Source organism: Pristiophorus japonicus, chromosome 1 (assembly GCF_044704955.1).
Source record: "Pristiophorus japonicus isolate sPriJap1 chromosome 1, sPriJap1.hap1, whole genome shotgun sequence".
Taxonomy (NCBI): domain Eukaryota; kingdom Metazoa; phylum Chordata; class Chondrichthyes; family Pristiophoridae; genus Pristiophorus; species Pristiophorus japonicus.
The window spans coordinates 345663122-345675791 of record NC_091977.1 but is presented as its reverse complement, the minus strand read 5'-3'; the positions used below and the strand labels follow the sequence as shown (position 1 = coordinate 345675791).

The 12670-nt window shown below is 39.9% G+C and overlaps 1 protein-coding gene across 1 annotated transcript in view; it reads right to left on the bottom strand.

The window, feature by feature from the left end:
- Positions 1-12670, bottom strand: part of LOC139273346 (transcriptional activator GLI3-like) — a 520381-nt gene that overhangs the window by 135447 nt on the left and 372264 nt on the right. Inside the window, exons 5-7 of the mRNA XM_070890175.1 lie at positions 11281-11486; positions 7072-7218; positions 1067-1268 (exon numbers count right to left, since the gene is read on the bottom strand). Of these exons, the coding sequence (XP_070746276.1) occupies positions 1067-1268; positions 7072-7218; positions 11281-11486 (555 nt within the window). The remainder of the gene's footprint in view (positions 1-1066; positions 1269-7071; positions 7219-11280; positions 11487-12670) is intronic.

Here is a 12670-nt window from a genome sequence, read left to right as displayed (position 1 = left end):
CCTTCGGGACTCTGGAAACTCGAGCTATTCCTGGTTGTGCTGTGAGCTTGACAGAGCCACAACAGACGCCACATTCAACAACAGACTTCAACCCACAGTCTTCGTAAAAGGAGCTTCACATGATTCTGTAACACAACACAGCCATGCAATCAGACTAATTCACAAATGGCAAAACAGGAAGAAAGGTCAGGAGCACACAATCGTTTACATTTTCTAATCATCAGGAGGAAGGTTAAGCACTAGCACAACACAAACCATTGCAGCAGGTGATAGCACTCCAATTAGTAAAGCCCCATTGTGGTACTGTTTCTCTCTCTCTCCAGGTTAGTTAGTTCGATCCGGGCATTAATTCAATGGTGCCATTTAAACCCCAACCTTGTTCATCCAGCAAGATATTAGCAGTGGAAGAAATGAGTAAGACACGCTCATCTACAGCTGTCTAGAGTGAGGCTACAGGCATTTCTCTCACACGTAAGTTGAACAGCTGGAACACAAAGGGGATCTTTAGCAGGTACTTTTACCCAGTCTAATCTCTGTGTTCTTCTGACTGTATTTGCTAAGGTCTATGACCAAGCCCTTTCAGATATTTTACGACAGAAATTGAGGAGACCAGAAAAAAAGCAGAATCCAAGATACAGAAACACTCTACAACAATTTTAAGGAACGTACATTTTTCACAGAAATACAAGAAACACGGAAATAATGAACGGCTCTTCTCTCTCCCGACATGAAAGGTGCTTTTAGTTCTGCTTCATAAAGATGGCGACCCTTTAACAAACACAAATTGTTCAACTAAACAATGGCAGAAAGCCTACCCTTTCCCTTAGTGCTATTTCACTGACAAACTATTTGCATTTGGAGTAACTTCCACAAAATTACTAACAAAAACCAGGACCAAGTAACACAATCGTTTCGAGATCTTCAGAAAATAGGCATAAAGAAAAAAAGGATTTGGAAAAAAAAAATCATGGAACATAAATGGATAAACAAATAACAAACCATAAATCTTTATCATTTACAAAGTAACACATTTGATGAACCCTAAGGAACAGTGAATTCTTCTTACCTTATTGCACCGGCAGATAAGTGACCATAGGAGCCACTGGTGGAGGAGCTGCTGCGGGAGTTATTGAGTATGGTGACCAAAGAGTTGGGGGAAGTTCTGATCATAGTCTGAAGGTCAAAGTTGGGATCAGACAATGGAGATATAGACAGTGTACGCTTTCGGCTTGGCCTGGCTGACAGCCTTGGACTGGGAAATCGAGAGCCTGTTGCATTAAAGAAGAGAATTAGAGCAGAGTACCATGTAGTACTTCATGTTCAAATTGTCCATTTATTCATCATGCCCAACTAATGTGTAGAAGGAGGCTCAAAAAAATGACTTTCTCTGATAAGCGGCTTACTGCTCACCTGTGATCTACTGGCTACAATTGAGGAAAATTAGGAAGAAGAATTTATCTTCCACTGCCTTACCTCAGGGGAGCTCTGTTTATTAATGTGCAAGCAAAATGATAAATTGCTAAACAAAAAGAAAAGGCTTCTATGTATTGCCCCTCTCATTTCTAGTGATTTATGAATGTGACGGCTGCTTAGACATTCACATCATTAATTCACCACAACCACGAGACAGTGGTTCAGACCTGTACCAGCAATAAGGAAACCTTCAGAACAATAGCTGACTGAATAGAAAATAAAAGTTGAGAAATTTCAAGTTGGAATTAAGTTGTAGAGTTTACAGCTACCGTTGGCTGCTGCTTGAGATGGAAGTGTTGAGAAACTGCTTCTCCGAGGCAGTGACAATTATTTTTATACTTGTTGGAATAATCAGTGTGACCAGGGTAATAACTTAACTATGGCACATTTACTGCTTCCAACAGTCACTTAAGGGCTAACCTTACCCATATGCTATACAGTTGCAAATTTGTACACAAAATTGCAGTCAATTCTATAAGAATGAAAATCTGCTTTTCTCCCCCTCTCCTGTGCAGTATATTTGATGTACATAATCAGATATAAATGAAGCTAGTACACACAGGCTTCAGTTTCCATTCTTTCCAGTAGCATATGAAGGAAGGATATAGGGAGCACACACTGACAAATGGATTTTCATTTCATTTTTTTGAAATCTTAAAGTTGAATGATCAAATGGCTTTTTATATCTATCTCTACATCTTTGATCAGGGGGCTAAAATACTGAGGATAAATAAGATTGACTGGTGCCAAAGAGGGTAGGAACCATAGGTCACGACTGACTGAAATAAGTCTTATCTGGGTCCCAGTGGTCAAAAGGAAGGTGGGGGGTTGGGGGGGGGGGGAGCAGTGGGAGTCTGGGTCGAAGGATGCAGATGACGGGCCCAATTCCTGTAATGAAAACGTGCCAAAACTCAGTCTTGTGCCTGTGTAAATTCCAGTTGACTGGCAATGCAAAACTGAAGCATTAATGTTTGCCTGACTATAGATCCCATCAGACATGACTGTAATTGCGTCCTTCTACCAGTGATGCAAATGTTAGTCTGCTGCTGAATTAAAAACACTTAAATTTTACTTTAGCTCACAATTCTTATTTCATTGTATCCATTTCATTCAGATAATACCGAGGAATGGCATTCTATTAAAGACAAATTTAATAGAACTTTTCAAACAGAAAAGGATCCGAAAATAGCACACTATTCATAAATTTAAGCATAAATTTGAACTAGTGAAAGAGTCAAAGTATTTTCAGGGTAATATTAGCAGAGTTTTGCCGGTTCATTATGAATGAGGGTAAAATTCCACCCATTTGTCTTCTCACCCTAATTAAGCAGGCTCTGAGCATTCTTTCTCTTTATAAATTGGTTGGGAAATGCAGACATTATCAATTTAACATGAGACAATAACACTTTATCCAGTAGGATTGTAATTACATTTTAGGCCAGAATATCTAGTTGCCAACAATTATAAAGCAGATTTTTCAGTGATTACCCATGACGAGTCTTTTTTTAAGTTGTATCTGTTATCGGTATCGGTTTAGAGATTTCCTCACTGTTTATGTGGATCATTGAAACTTAGTAGAAATTATAATCACCATTTCTGAATAAAACAAACACTTTGATAATTATTTTACCTCATACTACCTGTACTATTATAATTAATTCAAAGTTTTGTGAACCACTCTTGTCTTCTAAATTGCATACTTAAAGGCCAAGAAGTGGTCTTTCTAAACTATAAATGTAATAAACCTACATACAAATCCCAGTAGAAACCTCCTTAATTAAAGGAGTTTCAACAAACCGTCAAGAAAAATAGAAGCAGGGATACATTAAGCATCAGAATATCACCAGTAGACCTGATGAAAAGTTTGAACTGGCTAAACACCTCTGAAAAACTAAATTAACAATTATTTTGCGTCAGATGCTATCAGTCAGCTCCTGACCCATCTATTGTTATCAATCAGGACTATGGATTTAACCCACTGACAGAAAAAAACATTTTTTGAATAAACTTTATTACAATGATTGTCAATCCCCATAATAGTGATGGTGATCTTAGAAGTGAGGTTTGATATCAGTTTGAGCATGTGAAGGTGCATATTATTTCTCAGTGAGTGGTGAGAATGTGGAACTCACCACCACATGGAATGGTTGAGGCGAAAAGCATAGATATCTTTAACAGGAAGATAGATAGTACATGAGGGAGAATGGAATAGGAGAATATGTTGAAAGGGTGAGATGAAGTAGGGTGGGAGGAGGTTCGTGTGGAGCTTAAACATCAGCATAGACCTGTTGGGCCTGTGCTGTAAAATTCAATGTAATATTACATAATCACTGTCATCTAAGTCATGGAAATGATTTTGCTGAAATCAGAAGGCTCACGAGAAATAGAGAAAAAGCTCTGTCGGGAGAGTAGGGACCAGCAGAGCTCCACATGTTCTGAGCCCTGTGCTTTTCAAAATATAATGGTGGGAGGAGAATTCTTGTAGTGTGACTATTTGCCAATGTCAGGGGCAAAATAGAACTGGAGAAATAGTTTGTTTTGAATGGAATTGAGACTCATAAAGATGAAAATGGATGAAGATTCACTGTGTAAAACATGATGGAAGCATGGAGGTATCACACTAAGCAAAGTAACTGGATCAGCATTTATAGTGTAGAATTCAAGTTTAGAATAGATGTTGAGCTGTGGCTCAGTGGTAGCGTCTCGCCTAAGTCAGAACGTGGTGAGTTCAAGTCCCATTCCAGAGAATTGAGCATATAATCTAGGCTGACATCTCAGTGCTACACTGCCAGAGGTGCCACCTTTCAAATGAGATTTTAAACTGAGACCCCGTCTGCCCTCTCAGATGGATGTAAAAGATCCCACGGCACTATTCGAAGAAGAGAAGGTGAGTTCTCCTGGTGTCCTGGCTAACATTTATCCCTCAACCTACACCTAAAACAGGTGATGTGGTCATTTATTTAATTGCTGTTTGAGGGAGCCTGCTGTGTGTAAAATGGCTGCCTACATTACAATAGTAACAACACTTCAAAAGCACTTCATTGGCTGTAAAGCACTTTGGGACATCCTGATGTTGTGAAAGGCTCTATATAAATGCAACTTCTTTCTTTGTATTATGTGTATTTTTGAATTACACTCCATTTACCTTTAGGGAGAGTGGAGCATGGAGAAACTTTGCAGAACGTTTCCTCAGGGACTGAAATGGATGGGACAGACAAATAGGAACATAAGAAAGGAACCGGAAAAGATCCTTTGCCCCAATTTGGATTGATCTCACATATCCATCAATCCCTCCTTCCCTATTGTGGAATGAGATTAACATTATAGCCCTTTGGTCTTCAGCCTCTCTTCCACTTGGGGGGGATGTCAACCTCCTTCCTCCTCGATGGTTCACAACAACATGTCATTATTAACTCTCACCTTTCCAACATGTCCAACAGAAGACAGTGCATTCATGTTATTTAATCACAGCTGTAAGCTTTTTACATCTGACTCAATATCTCATGCTTTACAGATAGCAGTCATTTCCAATTGCAGTGCCAAATGGAGCAAGACATAGAGGGAATCTTATGCTTAAGGATCAATTGGACCTTACTGACAATTCGGGATAATTCATCGAATTAGTTTCAGTTTTTAAATTAAATGACTGAATATTAACTCACTTTATATAGGAATACATTAATAGTGCAGAAAGCAAACCGTTGCCGTATAATAAAATCAGTAAGCTATAAAAATTAATAAAAAATGATTGTTAACATCTAAAAAACACACTTCTACCAGCTACTACTTCAAAAAGATGAAGATAAATGATTTTTTAAAAAGCTGTGGTGAGTACAATAACAGATATTTTAATGGATAAATAATTTAGTTTCAGTTTCAGGATATTATTCTTAAACTGTAACAGAAGAATAGAGTCATACTGAGATGAATGATGGGGCAACACATCACCACCTAATCCAGACTGAAGTTTGACAGCGACTGGAGTTTAGATCCTTTGATTGCTTTGTACAAAGAAAAAGGGTAAATTCAACCTGTTTAGATTAAAAGGAAGTACTGACTAAATAGACTCACATCAGCTGGAAAAAGGTGAGGTTAAGCGACCTTCCCACAATGCATTCTTCTTTTAATCTTCTATTTACACTACAAAATAACTCATTTGCATAATATAACTATGCATATTTGCCCCGCACTTTAAAACAATGCCTAATTTAAATGTTGCTGCTGCTATACTTGAATTTTAATGGAACTAGTTTTTTTTTCTTCAGTTAAAAGAAATTGCTCTCATAATAGCCCTCTCTGTGTAGAAAAGTAATGCAAAATGTTCCTCCCCCTATCGCATTTAAACTGATAATCTCACACTTGGCTGGTATTTCCATATCATCCTACTTAAAAATTAGTTTCTCCTTTTTGCAAAGCATACATTTAATAGGCTCCGGGCACATTGCTGAGTTTATTGATCCTGAATTGAACTATTGTGAGCTTTGCCACAGATTTTGTTTTGGATTCAACAGTACAATGAGGCGACAATAACCTTTAAAACTGTTTTTATATAATAAATAAATATGGTCTTGCCCACCACTGAATTTAGATTCAAAAGAATGTTTAAATAGTTTTTCAAACACTGAGTAATGTCCAGAATAGAATCAGGTATTTGAAATATTCATTACCTCTTTGTTATTTAAACAAAAAAGAAGCATTTGGAGTGTTAGAATTTTTTTTACCAAAAAACATTTCTCCTCTCTTGTTCCTCTCGGAGCTGTACACCATTGCCAGTTCTCAGCTATGAAGCTTCTGCAATTGCAGTTCTGAAGTTGGCCACTGGGAGGTGCATTGGCGCATTGGCTTACACAGCCTGCCTCCAATGAAGTACTTCACTTGACAGCCTGACTGAGATTGAGAAAAAAATCTATGTGGAGAGTCATGATGGTAAAACCCAAAACCTTGTCAATTCGCAGCAATCCCCTCATACAGCTATAGCGACATGGACTAAGGAATAGTTACAACAGCCCACTCTCATTACCATTTTCTATGACCTTTCTTGACCTTCCTTTCCAATGTCATGTCCTATTTCCCAACTGAATGGAAAGTAGGGGTGCTCATTTCCTGGCCAGTATTGCTGTATTGAACCCCATAGGAAGTGCATTAGAATGGCACGGGTAGGAATTTTCCCCCAAATCCCTGCCCCTTTATCGGGGAGCCAGGTTTTTGTACATGGCTCTGCTGAGACTGAAGATTCATCTTCTGTGACAATTCGGAAGGGAGGCTTTGACTTGCCACTCCAAGGTGCTGCTTGCCACTTTGGTGAATGCAATTCAGTGCTTCACCCTCCTAAACCTGGCAATGGCTCATCAGTAGTTAAATCTCAGTCACCCCTCTGATAACAATCAACACCAAAATAAGACCAGATCAGATTAATGTCAGGTCCCTCAAATTACGAATTTCTGTGACAGAGCCCAATATCAATTCTTTTTTTGGGTTGCTTTTATATGTTATTATGACTGAAATTTTGCCAGATTTCTTTTTTAAAACATTTGAATGGAAACTTTTACATGATGAATTTTCAATATACGACCATGTTTTTTTTTGGTTGTTACCTACCCTCCATTGCGTGGAGATATTCCATGTGAAGAGCACCAGCAGTTGTTGTGCCAGCTGGAGGAAGGATTTCACCGTACGGGCTACGATGGCCGGCCAACAGAGCCATCTGGTGGTAATATTCTGCTGGGCTAACTCCAGCATGTGGTACTGCAAAAGCAAACAGACTTCAGATTGCCACCAAGGTTGTTCAATGAGGCACCAATAGCTGAACACAAATTGTATTCTTAGAAACTACTTCAAACCTACTCTTCACACACATCAACGGATTTGGGTGCCTGCCAATTTTTAGTTAACACTGATCAGGTCTCTCTAAAACTCTAGGACATTCTACATGACAGTAACCAGAACTTTGTTCAAATTAAATGGGAGTGTTTCCTCTGTACACTATCTGTAATTAAATTGTAAATGTATTCTTTATAAACATTTCCTATTTCATCACAAACAGCACAGAGACAAAATCTTTCCCCCAAATATATAAAGAACTGTGTCACCTACAGTCTAATGACAGGCTTGCATTTACAAAACTATACATTCTCTACCAACTAGTAAAGGCAATTCCTAGCATTTGTCAGACTGTTCTAGAAGATATGTTTGATTTCAGTGGAATGCATCCTTGCAGACATGTGCTTTAATTCTAAAGATTTAAAATACAAAATGGCAAATGAAGGCACTTCTTAACAAATTCATTTCATTCTGATGGTACAATGAAGTTCTACAAGCCTCTTCTGTTCCATGGAGGAGGATACCGGGATGTCTTTTGGGGACTATTTTAATCTGTGACACAAACTGTAAATAGCAAACATCCAGTAGTCTATAAAGTCACATGAACCTGGAAGTTATGTCATAACTTGTGTAACATTTGATTGCAGCCAGCTGTTACAGTCTAATACTTGCAGCTTCTGTTGAAACTTTTGAGTTGATTTTTCCAGCGTTTTTTTTTTTCTAGGACTCTCAGAACTTTTACTATTCTATTTCTGGCCTCTTGCAGCCAGCACAGCCACGGTGATGTAAGCACCTCAGTGGCAGAAGGGCACAAGACAGAGTTATTTTCTGCAGCGTGTTACCATGATATTCACACGCACATTTGGATTTTCCTTACAGCTGCGCACTGCGCACAGGAGCTTTGCATACCTGTTGGTCAGCTTTAAGCTGAAACCAGGAGAAGTTGATGCAGGGAGACCTCCTGCTGTAAGTCACCAGTCCATCCAAAATGCTTCTACTTTTTGTCTATCCATTTAGAATAAACACAACAACTACTTGCATTTATATAGTGTGTTTTGACATAGGTTTTAAGGAGGGTCTTAAAGGAGAGGGAGGTAGAGGGGCAGAGAGGTTTGGGGAGGGAATTCCAGAGTGTAGGGCATAGATGGTCGTTAATCTTGGAGTGAAAGGGGGAATGCACAAAAGGCAATATTCAGAGGAGCACAGAGTTCTGGATGGAGTTGTAGGGCTGGAAGAGGTTATAGAGATATGGAGGGGTAAGACCATGGAGGGATTTGAACATAAGATGAGAATTTTAAATTGAAGGCAATGGGTGAGCAGGACTTGGTGCGAGCTAGGAAACAGACATCAGATTTTTGATTGAGATGAAGTTTACAAAGTGTGCAGAATGGGAAGGCAGCTGGGGAACTCTGGAATTGTCGAATATGGAGGTGACAAAATGAGGAATTTGGCAGCAGATGGGCTGTAGCAGGTGTGGAGATGGATGATATTGTGGAGGTGGAAGTAAGCAGTCTTTGTGATGGAGATAATGCATGGGTGGGAGTTCAACTCGGGGTCAAATAGGATGCTGAGATTGCAAACAGTCTGGTTTAGCTTGAGACAGTGACCAGGGAGGGACTGCATCAGTAGCAAGGGAACAGAATTTATGGCGGGGGCCGAAAACAATGGTTTGAGTCTACCCAATGTTTAACTGAAGAAAATTGTGGTCCATCCAAGACTGGAAGTTGGACAAGCAGATGGCATCATAGGGACAGTAGAGGGGTTGAGAGAAGTGGTGGAGAGGTTAACGTACATGTGGAAGCTATCTCCATATCATGTTGCTAAAGGACAGCATGTAGTTAAGAGAGAGGAGGAGACCAAGGATAGATCCTTGGGGAACTGCAGAGATAATGGAGCGAGGGTGGGAAGAGAAGAATTGGAGGAAGATGGTGTGGTCGACCATGCCAAAGGCTGCAGAACGATTGAGGAAGGATACTGCATCAGTCACAGAGGATGTAATTTGTGACTTTGATTTGGGCCATATCAGTGCTGTGGCAGTGGCAGAAACCTGACTGGAGAGATTCAAAGTTGTGGGAAAGCTGGGCACAGATTTGGGAGACTAAAATATGTACAACAACTTTGAAGAAAAGGTAAGTTGGAGATGGGCAGTACTTTGCAAGGACAAAGGAGTCGAGTGTGGGTTTTTTGAAGGGGTAGGAGTGATGATGGCAGTTTTGAAAGGGAGGCAGACTGTATCTGAAGAGAGGAAATCATTTACAATGTCAACTGGCATGGGGTCTAGGAGGGGAAGTAGGGTGGTCAGCAATTTAGTGGGAATGGGGTCAAGGGTGCAGGAGGTGGGTCTCGTGAACGGGATGATCTTGGAGTGAGCAGGGTGGGGGGGGGGGGGATGTAGGAGAGACAAAGTAAAAAGGGATATTGTTCAGGGCAGTAAGAGGGAAGTTGGAAGCAGCAAAGACCAGGCAGAACCTGCAAGTGCTCATCTCATTGGAAACAAAAGAGCGACCCAGTAAACTTTTCCTAATGAGTGAAATCATTTGCTGTATGGCTTGTTTTCAATGATATACGCTTCAACTATAATAATGAAATCTATTAATGCAATCAGTGGCAACCTCACAAAGTAAAACTTCTGAAAGTTTGCAGGTGCTTCCCAACATCCCTGACAGTCTTGACTCGGGGGAGTGCTGTCTTTATTTTGCACAGGAAATCAAATCTAGTTCACCTTACCATGCTCTGAACTGAATTCCATCTCCATAGTATTTATATGTTACCTACTCCCCAGTGCTGCACAGTGATTGCCTTGGATGGTATCAGATTATAGACAGTGATGGATCGTAGAGCTGGAATCACGCATCAGAGTCACATTTTAAAAAAAATAAAACTTTCTCCGCAATGTAATTTTTCTTTGTGTCATTCATTCTTGGTTTGTCTGGACTTGATGCTTCTGGACAGGCACATAACCTAACCCCAGACCTTTGTCAATGAACCATGTCACTAGCTACTGCAAGGGACCATATGGGCATGACAAGGCTCTCCCTTGCAATGTCCTTCCCTCCGCATGGAGGTGCTGAGAATTCTGGGAGGTACTGTAACTGCCACACGGCACAAATTGGAAGCACATGCACCTTCATCTCTGTTACGTGACATTGGGTGTCAATGCTATATGACTCAGTGCTACCCCACCTCCCTTGTGTTCATAATACAGACCTGTTTGAAATGAATTGTGCAGCTGCTGCAATGAGGTGGTATATTACAAATGAGGTGGCCAACCTGCAGCCCACATGCCCTTGAAGCTTAGGCAACTCAGTCCTATTTGTGCTCATATTTCTTATTGGCTGATTTGTTCTCTTTGAACTTGAGGTTTTGAAAGAGCTGTTTTACTGAAGTCGCCTTATCAGTGGATGAATCCTAACTGTAATGCAAAATTCTGTTACCATCAGCAACTTGAGACTTGTGGAAATTAATAGGAACATGAACTTAAAGTTCAGACAGGCTCATAAATATTCAAAAGTCAGAGTCTGATTACTTTAAAAAAAATGTTAAAGTTGTGATTCAAGCACCCTCTCCTGTCCCAGCAACTCAGGTCTTTCAGTGCCATTAGTGAAACTGCAGGGTTCCTAGAGTGAAACGTCTAGGACTCAAAACAACACTGAGAAGAATAAGATGCAGCAGGAATAGTTAAAAAAATTAGACACGTCTTTAGTAAAACAGGATTTCACTTAAGCAACAAACTATAATCTGCTCAGAAGGTTTAATATACATTAGGTCACCAAGGTGATAAAATAAATAGCTGATTATGTAGAAGCCACCATAAATACACAATCATTTTAAAATTTTGCACTATGATGAACATTATGCTTTGATTAAAAAGTTTAAATTGTGAAATATTCACAGCGTTATCTTTGTAACTCATTAAATTGATACACATATTTTTACATCACTGTCTCTAATCCATTCTAAGGAAGCAAAACTTTACATGGTGCTCACCGTCAGTAGGGCTAAGTCCCCTGGCCGCCGAGATCATTGACAGAGAGGGGCTGCTGTGTAGAGACCTAATGTAGTCCATATACGGGTTAATGTATGGGTGCGGCGGGTTAAACACCGGTTCTGAGGTGCCAACAGGAGTTCTGTGTGGGGAAATTCTGATGAGCGAGATGTCGGAAAATGCTGGACTACCTGAAAGGGAGGGAGACCTGAAAGGGAAAACAGAAATCATAGAGAACAGCCGGTTATGACAGTAATTTAAAAGAGTAGTTTTAGAATTATTTCATCGAAAGAAGCTCGATTCCACAAATTGAACAAATGAGACACACCATATGGTGCTGTACATGAAGGTGCTGCCGATATGTGAACTGTTAGCAGAATGTTCTCTGAAGTCAAAACCATGGGCAGGAAATTTAGCCATTTCTTTCAGAGTAAAAGGATGTTATAATACTGGTACACTAATAGCTTTATGCATAGTTTTAAAAAAAAAATCTTTAGAATGCCACAACTTGATTTATGCTACAGTGGAGGTAAGCAGGCATTCTGACACAGTTCTGTCGTCAGACCCTCATACTGAAACACTGTGTTTAAAGCTGAGTGCCAGTGATCACGTTAAGACATCAGCAGAGCTCTCCCTCCTGCTCTCCTCTCTCGGGGAGGGCTTCTGGCTCCCGTAACCTGGTCCTCTCGAAAAGACAGTGATTAAAGCCTGTCATGTGCTAGCTACGACACAGCGAGCTGACCCCACCTAATGCCTTTTGTCCCTTGTTTTTCCAATTAATTTACTGTGTAAGAAAAAGCCACTGGGAGCAGCTGTGAGAGCAATGGGGGGAGCACATTCCTTTGATGCTATGAGAATGTAGCAGCAGATTTTTGCAGACCGTGATCATAAGTGTTTGCTGTTGGCACCAATCACCATGACAGACTGTAATCTGATGTGAGAAGCCAATTCCACTCAGTTATCAGTTACAAGGGACTCGAAATATCTGAATTTGACAAAGATCAAAGCTAATCTCCAGGGTAACTAAAACTCACTAAAACAAACTCGGAGGGTCAGGATGTGGCGAATACCAACTCACTGTTATTCTTCACTTGTCTATAACATTACACGCTAGATACTTCAATTATTTACATATTTTGCCCTTTTTCTATACATATGGAAAGGGTTATCAGTTATGATACACAATCCTGGCAAAATGGCTAATGGCAATGCACAAAAATGTGATTGAATAGACATTATGAAATGCTTGTAGTCACTTATATATTAAGGATCTGAGAACTAAATATAAACTTTATAATTATACCTTTTCAAACCCCTTCAATTATAGCAATACACATAATAATTCAGTGCAATTGCACCAGTGTCGTGTTGATGGAACCATGATGTGATGTA